This window comes from Merops nubicus, unplaced genomic scaffold, assembly GCF_000691845.1.
Source record: "Merops nubicus isolate BGI_N331 unplaced genomic scaffold, ASM69184v1 Scaffold48190, whole genome shotgun sequence".
In the NCBI taxonomy this organism is placed as follows: Eukaryota; Metazoa; Chordata; class Aves; order Coraciiformes; family Meropidae; genus Merops; species Merops nubicus.
The window spans coordinates 1,904-23,641 of NW_008581799.1; the positions used below are offsets into that span (position 1 = coordinate 1,904).

Below are 21,738 nucleotides of genomic sequence, written 5' to 3' on the forward strand. Positions count from 1 at the left end.
GCGCTCTACAAGCAGGGGGAGAACAGATGCTCAAAAGAAAGGCTGTAGCAATCCCTGAAGGGAAACATCCTGCAACACTAAGCATCCCTGTCCCTCCTCGTAAATCTTCACCAACAAAATTACCAGTAACAGGTGTTACTTGGCAGGTATCCCTAGAAATACTCCCTCTTTCAAGACATCCCATGAGGACTTCATTAGAGTCATAAAGCAGAGAAATTACAAAACAGTAATTTTGGTGAGATGCAGGTAATCACGTAGTTCAATTGCACTTGTGTTTTCAGGGGCATTCATGATCCCATATTTCATCGCTCTCGTCTTCGAGGGAATCCCACTGCTGCACCTCGAACTGGCCCTAGGACAGTGCCTGAGGAAAGGCAGCATTGGTGCCTGGAACACCATCTCACCTTACCTTGGAGGAGTTGGTATGTCTCTTGGGGTCCCAGCTCAAGGGACTGCAGCTGAGCTCCCACCCAGCATTCGCCTCCTGCAGACCTGTGCTTGATGCTTGTTAGGACATCACTCCCACCAGGTGTTGCTCCAAGCACACAGGAGCCTTAAATGCAAACCTCTTAACATTTGCTGGGGGAGCATAATGGTCTTGAGCTCTGCTGGTCTATGCTGCCCTGCTCCTGCCATATGTTGGACCTTACACAAGAGCTACCTGTCCACAGTGCTTCTTGCCCCTTCCTCAGAGCCCCTCTGGGAGTCAGTCTTCTCCTTCCAGGGACAGTCAGACTGCAGGAGAGACAGAAAGATACAAAATCAGGAAAGGGAGCCTGGCACCGCCTGAAGATCCTAAAACACCTGGGAAAGTTTCCCTTCAGGAGAGGTGGGCAGTGAGCCTACTGCAGGCAGATTATTAACATGGCTGGGCATAGGGACAATCCACACAGCCGAGTGCACCAGACTGCTGTGCACATCTAGACTGGCAATTATTTATTTTATTTAATATACACTGGGGAAAAAAAAAAAAAAAATCTTGTGTCCTGTGTGCATTGTTAGGCTGTAAAAAGTGAATGGGAGTAGCCACTGTTAAAGGGCTGCACCTTGGACTCTACTGGCTTTGAGATTTCACCCTCCTGCCTGTGGGGACAAGGAGAAACCCCTGGATGCTCCAGCCAGCACTGCTGGATCATGTGCTGCTTTAAGGAGGTGACTGGAAATGGGCTTGGTAGTGACAGCCATGCCTGTGGGAGTGTGTGGGAGGAGAAAGAGTAAGAGGACTTATCTAAGGGCCAGAGGGCAACCAGGAAGAAATACCAAGCAGCAGGGTGGTGCCTCCAGCTATAGCCATCTCCTACAATTAGGTACGTCGATCGCTCCCCTTGCAAACATGCAAGCAAGTAGAATCCATGGTGTTGCCGTTCTTCCCTCCTTATTTTGCCATAGACTGTTTCCAGTTTAGGGCACATGTGCATAGTTTGGGACAGAAAAATGCCCTCATGCCACTATAGCATGCTGTGAAACTTCACTGTCTTTTGGTCTCTGCTATTAAAGTTGCCCTGTCTTGTAGAAAACTATTTATTATATGCTAGAGACAATATTTCAACCCTAATGTTCTACATAAGTAGGGAGTATCAGCCTTCCTGGAGCAGGGCTGGTGAGCTGGGGGACCGTGTGCCACTGTTTGGCTGCTGAGGGCAAAACCAGCCATCTTTTATCGGAAAATGTCTTGGGGGGCAAAGCAGAAAATCTTGAAAAATTAGGAAGTGTGAGCTTCTAAGAGCAAGTTCTGTAACTCACTTTTTTCCCCAGTCTTTTCTAAGCTGAGACCTTGTGCTTTCTGCAGGGGTTGGTTCATGGATGGTGTCAGTTCTCGTGAGCTTATACTACAACACTGTTTTAACCTGGGTGATGTGGTATTTCATAAACTCCTTTCAAGAACCTCTTCCCTGGAGTGCCTGTCCTCTAAATGAAAACAGAACAGGTAACTACCACTTTGAGCATGACTGCTACCAAAAGGAGGATCACAAATATCAGAGTCTGGGAGTTTGAAAGGGGAAAAAGGAAGGTTTGTTTATTTGTTATGCTTGTCCTATGATACAAATACCAGTTTGAACTGAGTGTCCTCTGCTTCCTGACTATGGAGAAATAGAACTTTATCAAGACACATGTGTCTGTTATCATAAACTACATATCAAGGCATGAACTTGTTAGCATAATTAAGAGCTAAATTTATGACTACATCTTTCAGTAACTGCTTTAAATGTGACTTCTGACTTTTCATCAGGAGGTGATGTGTTGGTTATGACTCATGACAGGCTCTTATAGAAATCTTTCAGCTGACTTGCCATGGTGAGTTGAGAAAGATCAGCTGAGTTGCCCAAGCAGGAAACACAACCCCATTGGAGAACTTTGGATTCTGCCTGTAGAGTGCCAAGTCTATTTTTATACATCTGACAAGACAGTTTCCCAATGCAGCTAACCAAGAAAACCCCTGGAAGAAAAGCCACACTTGAGCTGGCCCTGAGTTGTGCATAAGACCTGGTTTGTTTTCCTGTCAAAAGGCTAGGAAAACAATGATAGCATACTCAAATTCATCAGCCTCACAGAAACTTACAAAAGCCAGAAAGTCCATGACCCCTTTTGCTTGATTTCAAAATGGGAAAGAACAGTGTTTAAAAAAAACCCCAAACTAAATAAAGTAGCAGAGAGGTAGGAGAGAAACTACTTAGAATCTTTGAGGCTCAAACCAAATTCACACTACCCATTACAGAACCTTTAGTAAGGCCAAAGACAAACAGTGTACCTAAGCAGGATTGATCTCAGTTCTTCAAAATTATTTTTCAGCTTTCTTTTTTTGTTCAGAGCACAAGTGATGACAAGTTCCAGGGCAGAGCAAGTAACATAGTCCAGGAAATAGGCTAAGAAAAAAGACAAAACACAGCACAAGTCAACTTTCTTTTGAACACCTTAGGACTATTCTAGAGTAGCCAGTCCATTAGACAACCCCCATCTTTGTTACAGAAGGAGAGGAAATTATCTGCACCGTAAGAAATAAGACTCTTTAATTTCTTAGGATACAGGCGTCCCAATCAGTGAGCTAAACAAATGTTTTCCAAGACTGACTTGGAGATCAACCTTTTAATCAACTAGTTTGGTGTACAAAACCCTTCATTTTTAGTTAAGCATCTCTTAGAAAATATTAAAGGATGGATTTTTCAGTACCAGTGGCAAGATAGGAAGAACCTGCACTTCTCCATCACGATTGTAATGATCTCTCCAGGGAGCTGCTTCCGAAGTGAGTCAAGTGGCACCTGCTCCCATCCACCAGGCTTAGCTGAGCATAGACTACAATGGCATTATTTCAGGCCCATGTAGTTCAGCTGGGACTAATGGGATGAGAGCAGCAAAGCTTTTCACTGAAAAAGGCTGGAGAGCTGCAAGGTGAGGGTGGAAGAGCAACACACTTCACTTCCTCCCTCAAGCTGAAAATACTTGAATTAACAACCCCTGCAGAACAAGTAACTTCCTAAATAAAAGGAATTTATCAGGGAAAATCGTTCCCTGCTGCAGCTATGGGGCAAGGAACTCAAAGGATCCCTAAGCTCTGCGTAGTGGCTTAATTGAGATGTTGATTGGTTTGTTCTCTGTTTTATTGTGACGTTCATTGTGGCTGTTTCTGAAGTGAGTGGAAGGTCACAAGCAAAAGGGAGAAACTGGCCAGTTTGAGAGCTTGATTGGACAGGCTGACATACCATACAACACAAAAAAGTTCAAAATGAAGGGAAGAGGCTTTTTGTACCCTCAGGATTATCTTCCCAAAATATATCATGCCCAGCTCTAGAGCTTAAGCAGGAGAACAAGTGAAGTTCCCTGTAGCCATGTATCTCATTCAGCCATCTCAAACTTAATACCAGCAAATGCAGCATCAGGATATTGCTGAAATGCAGCAATTTATCATTCTCCTCCCACAGACATGCTCTTGCCCTTCACAGAGCCATGACAGGATGACTGACTTACCCTCCCATGCAAGCAGAATGAGCCATCCTTCCTCCAGCCTGGGCCATCAGCTGCTCATGGCAGGAGAGCAGCAAGCCACCCTGTGTGATCTGCTCTGCTCAGAGCATTAGGTAACCTGAGCAGTAGCTGACAGCCAAAGATAACACGACTTGAAATCAGGGAAGGAGGAGGAAAAAACAAAGCTATGCTAAACTTGGGTGGGCCTGTGTGCCAAGCATCAGCTGCAGCAGGAGACATAGCCAGAAAATTAGCGTGTTCTCCTACACAGGAAGACGTGTTCAGCTCTCACCAGGCAGGGAAAGGAGAAAGAGCTCCCCCAGTCTCGGTGTGTGCTAGACCTCCCGGTTCCAGGGACTGCCACCAACGCTGCCTGTCAGCTCTGTGCTGTGTAACCCCAACTCCTGGAAAAAAACAGGGCTCCTCAGCACGTGCCCGATTCTGGCTAGGAGCAAAGGCAGGAGCTGCAGCACCAAGGAAAGTCAGGTTTCCAGTGCAAGACAGCAGGTCAGCCTGTTTCCTGAAGATCCTCTGTCAGCCTCCTCTTCAGGCATTTAGGTTGCACATGGGCAAGAGGAGTGAGCACAGGTGGTGTTCCTGGTTCCCTCTTCCCCAGGCACAGAGCCTGGCTGGGGAGTGCCTGCTTCCCCAGGCACAAGTGCTCAAGGCTCCTGCTCACAATGGTCCTGGAAACATGAACCAGAGAGGCTGATGCCTGGGTCTTGCCCCACTACAGGAGCATGGAGATTCTGGATTTAGATGTATCTTCAGGTGCCTCAATCTTGTTACAACTCCACTAACCTGTAGATGTAGAGATAAAAAAAAATAAATTCATAGTCTCTACCACAATTATAGTTTAGATTTTTCCTTGCACAGAGTATGACATCTTTTCTATTTAGAAAGTTATCTCCTGTAGCAATGCTAGTAATGTTCTGATGAAGGTTTCACATAAGTCTTGGAGCTTCAGCCTGCGTGACAGTTTGTCTTGCTGCCCATTACAGGCAGTGCAGAAAGGCCAGCTCAGTCCACCTCCACGTTTGATTTGGCAGCCCACAAGAGACTGTCCTGCTGCTCTCTGGTAGCATGGAGTATCGATTCCTGACCATACAGCAAGTGGGAAGAACGTTGCCAATTTTAAAATTTATTCTTACACTTGCTGCATATTTTTTTCCAGGGCTAAACGAAGAATGTTATGAAAGTACTGCAGTGACCTATTTTTGGTACAGGAAAACTTTGAACATAACACCCGATGTCACCGAGAGTGGCACATTCCAGTGGTGGCTCATTTTGTGCCTAGCAACTTGCTGGGCACTTGTCTACCTCTGCACCATCCGAGGGATTGAAACCACAGGAAAGGTATGGAAAGGAAAGGATAGGAAAGAGAAGTGCATTATGCCAGACTTTGGATCTTGCTCTCCAGAGACTGAGTTTGACCACCAGTTTACCCCACCAGCACCATTTCTTTGGGCTCTTTATCCAAGGAAGCAGTAACACTGATACTGGTGGCTCAAAACTACACCTCTCCTTTTTACATTCTGCAAAAGTGCATTTTGCTGTCTTATTAGTATTATTAGGACTGTATGTTGCAATAACTTAACTAGGCTCTATCAATGTTATTGTCAGTAACTGTCTCTCTGTCTTCTTACTTCAGGCCATTTATGTAACAGCAATATTTCCTTACCTAGTCCTAACTATATTCCTTATTCATGGACTCACTCTACCAGGAGCCACTGATGGTCTGGCTTACCTCCTCACCCCTAATGTAAGTATCACTGCTATAGTCAGAAATATTCATTTTCCCTTTTCTACTGATCCAGTTTCATCCTATATATTCATTTTCCAGCAACTCCTGATCTAGGTCCCTATCCAAGAGCTCTGCTAACCTCTTTTTTTTTCTGAAGTGATTTAATATTTTAACATACTTTTTAGCAAGAAAAGCAGTAGCGAAGTATTTAACAGTTCAGTAATAAGCATATCAGAAAACATTGGAAAATTGCATTTCTTACGGGTGACTCGGTCTTGAATGTGCAAGTGAAACTGATGCACTTCACAAACAGAATCATCTCTCTTTTACACATAATAAAGATGGGATTTCCCTGTCAATGCTACAGAATTTACACAAGGAAAATGACTGATGAATTACACTGCAAAGTGACTTTTTAAATTTTTTTCTTTTTTAAGGTTGAAAGTAATTTTCTCCTACTCCTGTTTCTCCATAGCTGATTTCCCTGCCCCATAGCTGCCCCTAAAACATAGAACTACTGGAGAATGCCCCTCCCTCATTTTTTCCTCATCTCAGTGGTACAGGAGTCCCAGATCCCTCCATAAGCTGAGCATTTCAGAAGGACCTCTTTACTCTGTCCTTAGTGGTTTTCCCAAATGCAAAGTCAAATTGTCCCACCAAGTGCTTGCTGTCAGCCACAGGTTCCTCACAGCTCTGCCTGCATGCTAAAAAGCTCCATAAAGTAGTGCACGTAGAGAAGGACATGCACATGCATTTTTCTAGGGCTCGGGCAGGACAATAAATGCTTGTTGTAATGTCTTAATGAATAAAGCAGATTAGACAACACCACCAGAACAGGGCTTGGCCTGCTGTCATTTGGTCTCAGCCTGGTTGTCATGTTTCTCTGGAAGAGCTCGGGCATCCTCAGGACTTAAGACACACACAGTGAACTTAATGCACAACAAGCCTGATGTGCATTCAGAGAGCCTGGAGGCACTGCAGCGCTGCAGGGGAGCAGATCACCAGGAAAGAAGAGCTGGATGGCTTTGTAGACTGGTGCCAGAAGTCCGAATGAAAATCCGGCTGCAATCAACCTGCAGTTAATGATTAGACAGTTTGAGGAAGCAGATCCTGGGGAATTCCTTGAAGAGTCATCTGAAGATGGTTTTGGTGGTGAAACTATGTTCTTATCTACCAATATGGAAAAGCTGACACAACAGCCTGGTAAGTACTATCTGTTACAGGTGTGGCTATTGCATAGACAGTTATAGCGTAGGATAGAGAGCTGGCTTTGTTCAACCAACATACCAACTGCTATGGAGGATTTTGAGACTCCAAGGACTTCAAAGAGCCAGTAAGCATAAAACTGCAACATTTGCTTTCTCTCTTCTTCCCCTTAGCCCTCAACTGCAGTACCAAGTATTGCCTTTTCTGTTAGCCTGTTTAATGAGGAACTGTTCCCACCACTGCCATCAGTAAATACATACATTTTTCTTGTTACACTTCTTACAGGGGATGTCCCAAAGTGAGCTGTATAGGGCAATTGTTGACTTGTGGGTGTTTTTTGCAAAGATTCACCTGGCCCAACCAGGTCACATCAGCTTATAAAACTGTATCTTTTAAGTGTGTGCTGTCGTTGTCTTCTTTTCCTGTCTTTATGCAGGAAGTTTGTAAGGCTTTAGCAAAACAAACCAGGAGTTAGCTCACACACTGCCTGTTTCAGTAAAATAAAACAATTTTTTAAAAATCATCATCTTCTTGACATTCTCCACTCATTGAAGGAAATCTTTTCCAACCTTCTTCCAACTTTGCAGTGCAGGAGAAACTGTTTCTCTGTGATAGCTGCCACATCCATTCTCTGGTAATTGTTACACCTCATTGTTTTTGAAAATCTGTGAATGAAAGTAATATCTAGTGCTAAAAGTCATGTCTTGCCCAGTTTTAACATCATCATCACTGAACTGAATTTTTTTCCCCAAACCACCATTGTTTCAAGTTTATTCACTTCTCAAGTTTGTATTCTAGTTCTCACTACTAAACAACAAATAATAACTGTGTCCACATAAATTTTAAATATGGCAGGCTGTGGTTTTATTTCCATGCAGAAATACTCAGTTGGCTTTTTGCCATCTGATACACTTTCACACCTTAAACTCTAGAACAAATAACAAATACTTCTTTTCATTGACTTTCAGCCATGGAGAAGTCTGAATATTTATTCACTCTCTCTTAACCCTTGGCTCCCTGAAAAGTGAAGCTGCCAAGAAAAAAAAAGAGAGTGAAATGATGCTCACAGGCACTTGAGAGGAAAGCTGGAGTTGTACAGAGATGAAGCAACAGAGAGAGATTTTTGGAAAGGTTCTTGGAAAAAAAAATAATTTAGAGGCACCAAAAAAGGGATCCCATCAAGCATCAGCAACAGTCTCTACATGGTTCAGCTTCTGTGGACATCTGCGGACACCAGCTCAGGAGCACAAATGACTTCTTCTCCAGTCTCTTTCACATCCGAAAGAACTTCAGACTCTAAATATTTGGGGGCTCTCTGGGAACCAGGAACTTGGTTGGGCAACTGATGTCTGCACCTAGAGCTCTGCAGCTGTTTAACAAGTAGTGAGAATAGCCAAGAAAAAGGCAATGCAGGCACCAGATCCTCTATCACAGAGGCAATCTGTAATTTTTCCCTCTTTTTTGCAGTCTAATTTTACACTTGTAAATTAGTGCGAACAGACACTTAAAAATCCTTTCCAAGTACCTTATCTGTCCATATTGTTTCTGGAATTATGGAGAATGAAAGCATTTCCTTAATGAACTGCTGTCCTTAAGTGCAGTATTACTTGTTGACCACTTGCTTATGAGAAAAGCAATAACTGTTTTTACACCAAAATTACACATCACAGGGATACCAGTATTTTTTAATTCTGTTTTAACAAAATTTCTGTCTGTGTTTCATGTGTTCAAACACCCAAACATTTTGCTACCCCTGGGAAGCAGTTATGCTTGCTTTCCTCTTTACTCCTGCGTGCATTCACTGACGTTGTGGTTGTGTCTCTTCGTCCACGTTTCTCGCTTCAGCACAATTTTATCTTCTGAAGACACGCTTATGGAACCTGTATGCTCATTACTGAAAATATAAACGAACCTTTAAATTCATCATGATTTGCTTAAGACCAGATGATGACATTGCCATGACAATGTCATCATTGTCCACTATTTCTTCAAGTTTGGGGGTTGATTACTATCTTTCAGAGTCAGTAAATGCATTGCATCTAGCACCAAAGTAAATTATATTCAGACTCATTTGCCAAAGTCCCCAGGTCAGAGATCCAGAACTGTAACAGTCGCACCTATCAGCACCGACAACTGACTTGGCAGCACCTAATCAAACCCTGAAGGCCACGTAGCAACATGAATGCTGAGTTTTTGCACTGCAATAGCAATCTACTGCTGCATCTGCACAAGGTCCTGCCAGTGACCGCTCTGACACTGGCAGGTTTGGTTACAGTCTTTCAAATTAAATCCCCTGAAAGCTTTGCCTGACCTGAAGCATTTCAGCCAGTAATGGTTACACGTATCTGCTTGCTATGGTGTACAAAACCTTACACCAGTTCTACTGTGGTCAAAGCACAGGCATCCTGGTGGAGAAAGCATCTGCAGCGACGGCATTCACTGCACCCATCCTCACTGAGGTGAACCATTGTTCTGGCTCTTCAAGCTCCAGCCAGCTTCAGAGAAACCCAAAATGCTACTAAGGGTCTTTTGGCCTACTCACCTCTCGTTCCTACAAGCGCTCCTAGTAGGATCACTCTTAAAAACGTTCCTAGTGATGTACTAGGATGAAAAACAGGACACAGAGAACTCAGAGCTCACCCTGCAGGGCTAGGATGTAGACCTGACTCAGACTGATGTAACACAAAGTGAAACACTTTACAGCCCCAGTATTACTCTTTTTAGCCAGCTAGTTTTCAAAACACTCATTCTTAACTAATACAGGTTTCTATTTTCTCTACCTGATAATGGATCACCAAATAATTCACCTGCTAGGGTATGAATATAAAACACCACTTCTTAGTTTCTGCAAGAAAATAATGTTTATTGAGCAGATTTTGTGCATTACTTATCTTTATCTTTTAGACTGATTTTAATGGTAAGAGTCCCTATATTCAGCTACTTAAAACTTCATATTATTCTCTGTAGTCCAACAATCATTGACTTGTTAATTGAGTTTCCTCTATCACATTGCTCTTACCTCAAAATTCAAATTTCACTGTCAGCTTCTCCTTTTTCCTTATTTTCCCTGTGTTGCCCATCTACCTTGTATTGCTGTTTCCACAGTACTTTGAATCTAAGATGTTCATTCTAATACACTCTTCTTCTCAGCTTGAGCTTTTAGTAATTTTTAACATTTTTGTAAGCAAATCTGGAAAGATATGGAATCGTTTTGTGTCTTAAAACACAGTGTTATTTATACAGTTTTAGGAAGATAATATTCTTAAACTGTGAGTTACCCACTATGTGGCTTAACAAAAAGAAATAAAGGAAAAAAAGTAATGTATTGCCCCTACGGTGTGCCTCTCATTTAGAAACATGTTTTTATCATCAGACAGAAGTGTATAATGAAACAGATTCTATAATTACGATACACATATAAATAGAACAAATTCTGTCTTCAGAAACACCTGCTTTACTGGCAAATTTTGCACTAATTCCCATTTTCAGTGTATTTAGATGGCAACACAACTCAATTTCAGATGTGAAATACAAGAGGAGCTGTGAGAAATGGGAGAGAAAAAGACATTCTAATTTAAGCCTAATACATGCACTTACTATTTCAGCTGAACACTTTGAAAAATCCCCGTGTATGGCTTGATGCAGCTACCCAGATTTTCTTCTCCCTCTCTTTGGCTTTTGGAGGGCTTATTGCATTTGCAAGCTACAATTCATCAAAGTAAGTAAACTATGACCTTTGTAAGTTGGCTAAATAGTTGGCTAATAAGTTGCATTTTGTGCAATTTTCTAAACTTTTCAAAACTCTTTCCTTAGGATATTTATAAAGGATCTTAATTTCTCTAAAGGATCTTAACAGCTGCTGTATTTCTAAATGGCCAAATAGATTTTTCTAACAGGGAGGGGAAAAAAAGAGTCTAAAAATTAAAATGTTTGCAGAAATACCTGAATTACAAATAAAATACTGCCTTTTTTAGTCACTTGTTTGAATGCTATTCATAGAAATGACTGTGAAAAGGATGCTGTGACAGTAGCAATTGTGAACAGCGTGACATCCCTCTACGCTTCCATCCCAGTCTTTTCTGTTTTGGGGTTTAAAGCAACCACAGGCTACTGGGACTGCTTGGACAGGTGAGAAACTTTTGTTTCCAGTGTTATACTGTGGTTGCAACGCCTTAATAGAGAACGTGTTACCTGAGAAGCATCCATTTGGAGAATTTCTTTTCACTAAAAAGGAAAAGCACCTGTATGGAGAAGTCTAATATAAGTCTAATATAAAAATAGAAAGTATTATGGCATGAGGCAAGAATGATCAGGGTAGCATTTGTAAGAATCAAGACAAATTATAAAACAATCTATTGCAAGTCATACATCAAGGATCACATCTCATCCCTGACTAGCATTAGAAATAGTTAAAAAACCAACCGCTTTTCCTCTTCCACTAGATTCACCAAGTTAAAGACAAGTGGTTGATATGGTCAGGAGAGCTGATAAAATAAAGACAGAAATGTTTTAAAGACTGCATCTGCATGAAGTATCCTTAGCTTGTACCTGAAAGAAGACATTAAATAGTCTGAATATTTTCTCCAAACTAAGTCGTCATTTAATATTTTCCTTTATAGTGTTACATAAAGTAACAGAACTTTCTATTCACATCTGAATAAACAGCACAGGATTTCCAGCCACATAATCTGCAAACATTTAAACTAATTATGTGTTGCCTTCTCTGGCAGGAACATTATCAGTATCATCAATGAATTTGATCTTCCAGAAGAAAGCATCATGCGACAGAACTATACAGCTTGGCTTAGTTTCCTAAACTCATCATATCCAGAAAAAATTGCTGGACTCAAACTGAAAAGCTGTGACCTTCAAGAATTTCTTGATCAGGTACCATAATTGCTTTCAACAAAGTAACACTTAAAGTATGTAGAAAGACTGATATCTTCCTTTTTTTTGTAAGTACTTCACTTTATTTATAATGAATACATCATACATAATCATGAAACAAAACAACTTTTCAAACTTCAAAATAAAAGCAGTGCTGTAGGACATCTGAGCTGAAGGCTGTCTGGTACAGCATGCAAACTCACACATTATCATCACAAAACTAACCTTCAAAGCTGCTCCTACCTGGAGCTTACCATAGACACAAGCTTCAGTCTTACTTCAGCATCCAGGAATAAGCACAACAGAGGAAGCACATGGCTGAATAAAAGATGCGGAATGGGAGTTTCCTAAACTCATATTTAGGAAAGTATCAAATGTTCACTGTTTGCCTTCAATCACATACATGACCATCTAGAAGGTATTTTACCCCTATTTTCTCCTTTATCTTCCTTTCCCCATCTTTCTATTCCCTCTTATCCTCTGCCTTTTATTTTTGCTCCTCTGCACACGATCTCACCAATATTTTATTTTTTTCTTCCCCCTAACCTCTCTCCCCCTGGCCAAAATGCATTATGACCCTCTCCCCTTCCTTCTTTTCCAATCCTTCTAAGACATTTCCCCTATCACAAAGCACAGATGTTTCTTCTCTGCTTTTCCAACCTCATTCCACTTGCTCCAGTGATCCCACCCAGCCCAGTAACTCTCATTTACTACTCACCCATCTGTGCTCCCTTGTTACAAGTCCTCACCACCTAATGAGAAAAGAACAGGGCCATGGATTGAGGACACAATAAGAAAAAACGGAGATTGAGAAAAAAAAAAATCAATCTTAGGAGAAAAGGGTGGGTACATTTGCTAGAGACAGAGTGTGCTGATGCACGACAGCCTTAGTGCACAACAATGGTGGAACAGGCTGTTTTACTCACATTATGGAGAACTCCAGGGATGACCTTCCAGCCCTGATGTGAGTCAGTTTCTGGCCTGTCTGGCCTCCTCTGATGGCACTTCATTTCTGATTTATGGTTTGACATATTTTACTTCCAAATTAGAACCACATTAGCATTTCTCAATGATTAGATTTAAATATCCTTGTCCTTGGAAGACTCAGTTCAAAGAAATTTGGCTGAAATTGGGTTTTTCCCTATTAGCCTTTTCTGCCCTGGTAAACATGGGGGGGTTTGTGATCAGCAATTTACCACCTCTCTTGCTGCTAAAGTGGCAATCAGATCCTTAGTTACATCTTTTTCTTTCCAGCAGCTATTATATAATAGGTTGGGGTTTTTTTAATGTATTTAAGGTGGTATTAGCAAAGTAATTGCCATTTCAGTTACAGCTTTCAGATCTGCTGTACTCTGGGGCCATCTCACTATGCAAGCTAAAATTCTGCTCTGTGGCTGCCTCCACATCTCTGGTAGACCATTTAAAATGAAAATCCCCACAAACACTCCCCACTACCCATTTTCTCAACTGCTGGGTGCCACAGAGCCCCACAGGCTGACCAGCACCCTTGACTCCAAGGAAGGACAGAAGCATGTTACAATTTTACATGCATGAGAGGCTACATTGGCATCATTATAATGCATATTTTAATCTGTTTGTGAATTCTGCAGAGCGTATCAGGAACCGGCTTGGCTTTCATCATTTTCACTCAAGCCATCGTTCTCATGCCAGGCTCTCAGGCCTGGGCCATCCTGTTTTTCATAATGTTGTTCAGCTTGGGCCTCTCTTCTATGTTTGGGAACATCGAAGGAGTCTTCACTCCTCTTCTAGAGCTCCCAATTATATCTAAATCAATACCCAAAGAGCTACTATCTGGTAAGGTATTTGCTTTGCTTTGTTCAAAGAAGGTGGCTTCTTTACTGATGCACAAACTACCAACTGCTGAATAGATATCAGAGAAGGATTAAGACTCTGCAGTATTAACTTAGCTATCTCATGTTACTATGTTAGTCTTGTGCTAGTAAGGGCAGTGCATCGTGTTTGCAGAAGATAAGCACAGAGATGAGGTAGCAGTTATGGCAGAAGCTGTCAGATTACAGTATTATATTGTCCTTGTCAGGTTTTTTCTTAGCTTGCAAGAAATACTTCAGTTTGAGAAAGCTTGTTAAATTGCTGTTCTTGGAGTCAAGTTCCCCCTGAGCTGTTGTAGATGTCAGGAAGAACTTTGTTTTCACTTAATCCTTTGGCACCTGAACAAATCACTTAAGTCAACCAGTGGCATCAGCTGGTCTGCCATAACTGCCTGCTCACAAACTTAGCACGTTGCCACTATTGTGAGGTAGGTCATTCACCCCTACTTCATTCAGGTTTATGGTGCTACTGATTATTCCACAGTTAGTGTAAACACTCCAGAGTAGAAAATTACCACTGGGAAACAGGAATGAGTGCATGAGACCCTGCTCTTCCACAAAACCAGAACACTTTCAGACAGAGGAAGATGCAGAACCCAACCTGCTCCTCAAGAACCAGACTCCTGGTGAGTCTCAGAAATCCTACTTTGAAATTGGTCTAGAAAAATTTCTGGCAGTTTCAAGTAACGTATTAACAATTCTACAATGTACCCTTTTAAATTCTTATGAAGAATACTGGTTTTATGCCTTTTTTAGAGTAGTCTTCCTGTGGCATCTAATCATCTCATTTTACAACTTTTACGGTAGAAACAAATTTATTTACAACTTGATGAGGTAACCATTTTATTTTGAAGTTGATTTTCCAGTTGTGAGCTTTTATTTTAAAAAAGCCAAACAACTCTGAAGCCAATCTTACACAGCCTTGAACCAAAGGCCATCTCAGAGTCAGAAGCAGTTAGTAACACAGCACAAGGGCATAGAAATTGATTTGCAGCCCATGTCTGCATCCAGACACACCTTCCCTTCTCCTTTCCTCTGAAAAAAACCCAAATCCTTATTTTGGCTGAAGGGGAACTGACTGTCCAGAAGTGTGCTGAAACCTAAACCTGAAACTCACTACATCAGTCAAAAATTAGCATAGGGCAACAGCATTGCACAGCCCAGGCTATCTGTTGGAAGCACCAACAACTGAACGATGCTCTAAGACACATGAGTGCATTCCTCCTGCAACAAACTGGTACCTCTTGGCCAACACGCTGGGGAAAACTGAGTTTGGGAAGCAATGACTAGCTCCTTTAAGGAAAAAAAACAGCTTGTTGCAGCTCCATAGAGGGAGAGAGAATAAAAATCACTAGAACAAGACCGAAAATAATTTAGAACAAAAATATACTTACCGAGTTCAGTTCAGTAATCCAGTAACAAAGATACCTTTTTTCCCTCCAGGTATAATATGTATAATTTGCTTCCTCATTGCTCTGTGTTTCACGCTGGGCTCAGGGAGTTACTGGATTGACATTTTTGACAGCTATGCAGGCTCATTGCCTCTTCTAGTCATCGCTTTCTTTGAAGTGATTGGGGTCGTGTATGTCTATAAAATTAAAAGGTATGTTGGAAACAGATGGCATTTTTTTCTCATAAGAGACAAAAGCATTTTCCTCTCACTCCATGTATGTTACATACAGGTATACAATATTAACTTATTTCTGTAACTCTTACCAGTTCTGTGAACGTAGATAGCATTCATTGCTTCAAGCCTTCTGTATTTGTAAAACAGGAAGGATAATCTCTGCATAGCACTTATAGAAGGGGAAATCCTAAGTCTAAAGCTAGAAAGTCAACAGCCATCATAGTTCTTTGGCCAAGAGGAGTTACACTGTCTTTCAAATATCCTCCTGTTACTGCCTTTTTATTTTCTAGATTCCTTTATTTTTTTATTTTTCCCCTCAAACTTCATAGTAAGCAAAACACAGTAACTCCCCCATGCTAAAAGGCTCAACCTGCATGCTGAGAATCTCCAGTCACAGACACTAATTAAATTCACTCCTTTGTTTAAAAGCTTTCCTACATCTCTTTTAATTGTAAATGCCAGAAATCTTATTCCATTTTCATTTAGAATAAACCTGCCTTCTCTATTTGGGGACCTTCCAGTCCAGATATTTCCCCAGTTCTGAACTAGATTAATCTTCTTCCCCCTGTAATTTACTCAGTTACATGTTGGGACTTCACCTTTGCAATTCCTACTCTGGCACCAGGATCATGCAGGTCCTGACTTTGTTGTGGATCAGTTCGTACAGTGTACAGGTAACGAACTCACGTTCGGCCAGGGCTGTGGCATAGCAAGGTGATCCCGGTATCATCCCAACTGAAGTATTATCATAGGCTATGTAAAAGTAAGAAACTGAAGGAAAAAAATCTTCCTCAATTACAAATGAAGTCCCTGCATTAACTTTTTAGGTCCATTGTTAAGATCTTCAGAGCACTTCTCATGTGAAATGGTGATAACTCCCAGGCTATATCTTCATAAACAGCTTCATATGTCCCTTTGTTGCCCATACAGCTAGCCTCAGTCTTCCATGATGCAGAAGTAGCAATAAAATCCAGTTTCACATGCTACAGCACACTCTGGATTCCACAGCACTTGTATTTTTTCTGTTGTGCTAATACACATACACTTTTCTTCTGTGTTACTATAGGATACAATCACGGTCAAATCACTTTTCCCTAGTTCTCAACAGAATTTCTAATATCTTCAGCTAGATTAACAGAATTGAAGACAAAGCTGGTGTCTGAATATACACACACAAAAATCACAAGTCCCATTCCAGAGTACAAAACACCTTCCAACTCGATAGACAGGTTATCACGTAACTATCAAATCCTGAGCCATTTACCTACTGCCCATTCAATGTACAAAACTGTAAGAGGTGTATTTAAACAATCAGCCCCGTGTCCAAACAACTGCCACTACTGACTGCAGAGGAAGCTGCCATAGGTTGGAATAACTTTGTCCCTGACTTGATTTATTTGGTGCTCAGATTTCTTCCCAACAAGCTATGTCCGTTCTTTAAATGTCTGAATAGTTCTACAGAACTGCTGTAATATTTTCACCACCTATTTGTGCTTAGAAACCTTAGACTAGGTGCTCAGGTAATGTAAACTGACAATGTAAACTGCTCATTCATCCCTGGTAGGGATCAATAAAGACCTACTTTATTATTATTTACTGTGATATTATTATTCACTGAAGTCGACAGCAAGTTATTACAAAAGGGTACAGAATAGAAAAGATATACAGAGCGTTTAAAACTTGTAAAAAAATATGAAAAAGTGAAAACTGTTACCACTGAGATCTGACATCATGATAAACATGCCTCCTCTTAAAAGGTTCAGCAAAGATGTGAAACAGATGACTGGACGAAACCCAAATTTCTACTGGCAGATCACCTGGAGGTTTATTAGCCCTCTGCTCCTGCTAATTGTCTTCATGGCCTTTGTTACTCTTCAGATACAGAAGCCACCAAGCTACACAGCCTGGAACCCTAAATATGTATGTTCCCAAATATTTTCAAAACTTCTAATTAAAGCAAGAGTTGTGTATTTTTTTGCCTTATTAGATCCTTTAAAACCATTGCCATCTACTGTTGAGCTACTCAGTGCAGCCTGACGTGATGCAATGCTCAGAATGAGAGGGCTCCAGTATGCACAGAGGTTACCCACACTAAAACGCCTTTCTGTTAACAGAGCCTCCTCTGGAGGAGTCCTTCATCCTCCATGCTCAAATTTCTTACAGATGTGTGTAACGCAGAGATCTGTTGAAGTGAAATGTCTCATAGAGAGTCTGTACCTACAAGGCATTCAGAGGTGGAACAAATGCATGAGCAGAGATTTAGAGCCGTGTAACAGATGTCAGGGATGAGAACCACCAGTATCACTGGGGCCCTGATGAATGTATGGATTTGTACTTTTGACAGGCAGACTGGGAGTGACACACTGGTCTGGGAACAGCATTGGTTAATTCAGCACCCAAGACATGCTGAAGCCAAAAACATTTGATCTGGATCTCACTGTCTCACGTCAGCTGCAGTTTCTTGGATCCCTCTTGAACACACCTTGCGCAGGTGTTTGGAGATCGATCCTGGTCTTAAACTGCACGAGGATTACAGAGCAAGTGTCTCCTCCAAAGACCATTAAGTATCTATCATCCTAAAGTAACACTCACAGCCACAGACTTGCAGAAACTGCACTATCACCATTCCATCAAAATCTCTCATATAAACCCTCCCTCTTTGGCAAAGAGTGTGCTCGGTAATTGCTGAAACCAGATAAACTTCGAATACTGACAAGCTTAATCAGAGCAGAGGGTGAAAGTCTGATAACTCTTTGGGCAACCCCTGCATCCCCAGAATGTGTCATGCTTCCAGCTATAAATACAGTCATCTTTACTCACGAGAAGGTTATACAGAGGACAAGGCCAAAGAATACTACCACAGAGCAAAACTTCTGTTATCCTTACCGTAACGGCGTAAGAACGTGCAAATGGAAATCATAGCAAAACGCAAATGTACCTACCAATTATTTCTTTTGCTTGCCTTTTATCTCCATAGGAAGGCTTCCCTATGAAAGAGGAGAAAGTTTATCCACCTTGGGTGCTGGCCATCTGTGTGCTGTTAGCTGTCCTTCCCTGTGTGTTTGTACCTCTGGTAGCACTCTTCCACCTGACCACACGAATGTGCAGAAACAAGGATCCAAGCTTTGCACCAGCAGAAGTGTTTTCATGTCAGGGCTAACAGAAACTTTTCTCATCCAAAGGAATAAATACCTATTGAAATGGTCTGTAAGTAAAAATAAGACAGCCTTTGTTAGACATAGTTAGCTGTAGTATGGTATCATCCAACCAACCAGCTTTATGGAGCTCATATGCTTAGTCAGCCACTAGCACTCTGTAAACTGTGCTGCTGTGTTTATTTTCAGCTAATTTCACAATGGTTATATTAATCTATACACCCTGTCCCGAATCCTACACACCAACCAAGCAACAGCCCTGCTGCTTTAACCCTTTTCAGGCATTACCAAATTCATGTGTCTCTCCAGCCAGATTTTAAACCAGCAGACTTAGAAAGCCTGCTAGTTATTATAAGTGCCCTCAGTCTTCCTTCATTTTTATTTTAAAAAGCTCGTCTGTTTCTAAGGATCAGCAACATAAAAATTGAAACACCAGCACCTACAGTTTTGTTCACTAACCCTGCTCTGAGAGATGTAGAATGGAAACTCTTGAAGAGTAAGAACTTCTCTTGTCCATTACACGCTACATTTTGTAAATCTCTGTACACGTAAATGTGTAATAATAACTTAATAGGTGTTATTTTGTGATGATTTCATGGTCTCAGGCATTAAAAAGAGCCAAAATAAAGCATCAGCAGTTAAAAGAATGTACATTAAATAAATCCAAGTAATTAATTTTGCACAAATCTCTTACCTTAGCAGATTCCAGAATTTATTGTAGTGGAAAACACTACGAAAAGAAACGTCCTCATTTCCTCACCCCTTAACGACTCATACCAAAGACAGCAACTGAACATTGTAATAAAAATACAGACGTATGGAAGCCTCTCAGTGAGCTGCAACCTTACGTGACATGACAATGAAGTTAATCTTTAAGTAAAGACACATTTTCCTGTACTTGGCTGCAGATCCTGGCCACTCTGCAGTGATGGGAAATGAGGATTGCCCTCACTGAGATACTTGAGTAACCAGCAGCCTCTGGAAAAATATACAGAATGTATGTGAGCACAAGGCATGACAAAGCCTTTAGTCTGAGTAATTAAGGCAGTCGAGGAAAGAAGAGGAAGATTAAGGAAGACTGAGGCAATTCCTGCATTTAGCTTTGTGATAGGCTATGCACTAGTAGGGTTTCATAATGGGTAACTAAGATTTGGCCACACAGTGCAGATGACTTATAGAATGTTTTGGGTTGGAAGGGACATTGAAGATCATCTAGTTCTAACACTCCTGCCATGGGCAGGGACACCTCCCACTACACCAGGTTACTCAAAAGGGAGGGGGGATCCACAGCTTCTCTGGGCAACCTGTTCCAGTGTCTCACTACCCTCACAGTAAAGAATTTCTTCCTTAGAGTGAGACCAACTCAGCCTCTGCGGAGCAAAGGCAGTTACCTGACTCCTTGAGAGGGGTACAAGGAGAACTGCAAGCCTGGGAGGGAGGAGGGGATGATTCTTATATCACTGCTTAAGAAAAGAGCAGGGTGAAGGAAAAGAGAATTATTTTTGTTTTCAGATTTACTGTCATCCTCACACCCCCAGCCCTTCAAGTCAACAGAGAGGCAGGGACCCCAGCACGGAAACAGAGCTTCTGTTAGAAGAAACCTCACAAGTCGAAGGTCCAAGCAAACTTGCCCATGTCCTGCAGCTGTGCACTGGAGAGGCTCTCAGAGGCACAGGGAGTCAGACTGCACTCCACCTCTCTCACATGACATTTGAAAGGTTAGGAGTTAAAAAGGCTTCCATAAAGGATAAATACTTTGGAAAAATAATTGCAAATTCAGCATATACTCATATAAAAGCTGTAAATAAATAATTTTTAATTAACTGAGGATTATATTCTATATTCACATTTCTGGCTCCAGAGAGCTAGATGTTCATTAAAATCTATACATGCAGAGTATATGTAGCAAGTTTCCAGATATCTGTTCTTAAAGAAAACCACATCCAACTAATGCAGACACAAGCCAAAGAAAGAATTACATGATGTGCACAGGACTTTCAATTCTATAAATCCATCTTGAGTTACTGTCATGGCACTCAAAGACTTCTTGACTTGCTGAGCTGCCCCTTCCCATTCACCAGAAGAGAAGACTTGCTGGGTCACTGGACATGCAGCTCAGCCTGCCACAGGACTCAGGAAAAGAATTTTCAGCTCCAGTAAGTCAGGACAGGGAAACATAGTAGCTGCAGTTACTGTTTAGCTAAAGCAAGCATGTAGAAAACGTGTTGAGCAACTCTTTGCTTTTTGTTCTCAGTGCACTTCCAGATGTGACCTCTACTAAAATTCCTGTGCCAGAACTGTAGTAAAATTCCAGTAAAATTAGTGTTATAATCTCCCTGATGCTATTCATGTGAACCACAGCATCTTAGAGGTTCTCTTTCTCTTGAATAGTATGATTAACTTTGTAACTTGAGTAAGCGTGTGCATGCAACCATGACACTCAAACTGTGCTGAGTTTGACATTATAAGCCCCTTCTGCTGCTGTTCACTCTCATCCCAACCTTCTCTATTTCATCAGATCTTCTTTGCTATAATACCCTGCTGTGAACTTATATCCTCCTGACAGACATCTGTTCTAGAATTGCCTAAACTGTAAGGAGAGCCTGGATTATTTGGGGGGTACATCTGTAAAGGACACAGACACAGGTATGGTGATGTTCAGCCTTAAGCAGAATCCACAGCCCTGTGACAAGGAGCTCTAGTACCTGTTAAAAGAAAAAGCCTCAGAATAAGCATTGCAACAGCACTAAAACCAAGGAAGCATGCAATTAGCACAAAAAAATAAATAGGGAAAAGCTGCCAAGAAGAGCATATTCCTTCCAGAGTGAAGGCAGCTCCTTACTTTGCAACATTTCATAGCCTCCTCAAAACTGAGTTTCACAGTCCATAATCCCCTCCCAAAAGGAAGCAGCGGGGAGAAGGATGTGTTTGATGGATACATCCAGATGCTACAATATCCTCTAAATGGGCTTCTGTCCAATTGCTCCCTTCCAGCCCTCCAGAGACACTAAACCCGATTTACAGCCCTATCACTTCCTCCCCATACCAATCCTCAAGCAAGCTGACTTGCCCAGGGGTTTGCAACACTTGCAATACAGGTTGCACACTGCAGTTAAGCTGACTGGTTTAGCTCTCAGTTTCTCCTACTACCTTCTCCTAAATATGGAGACCACCTTAACCTCCCCCTCAAGCCTCAAATCTTTTGCACTTTTTCCCAGCTTTTAACTGGAAAGCCCAGCAGAGGGCTACGAGGGTGACTGGGAGCCTGGAACAGCTGCTTTATGAGTAGAGGCTGAGAGACCTGGGGCT

The 21,738-nt window shown here is 41.6% G+C and overlaps 1 protein-coding gene across 1 annotated transcript; it reads left to right on the forward strand.

Moving 5' to 3' along the window:
• Positions 1 to 281: 281 nt before the first annotated feature.
• On the forward strand, positions 282 to 18,434 carry SLC6A18 (solute carrier family 6 (neutral amino acid transporter), member 18; the record flags this gene model as incomplete). Its single annotated transcript, XM_008935512.1, has 11 exons — positions 282 to 422; positions 1,790 to 1,927; positions 5,135 to 5,316; positions 5,612 to 5,722; positions 10,516 to 10,628; positions 10,910 to 11,038; positions 11,641 to 11,797; positions 13,408 to 13,612; positions 15,091 to 15,250; positions 17,032 to 17,194; positions 18,252 to 18,434. Coding segments are annotated over 11 exons (1,682 nt in total), but the record flags the coding sequence as incomplete, so codon positions are not given.
• Positions 18,435 to 21,738: the final 3,304 nt, after the last annotated feature.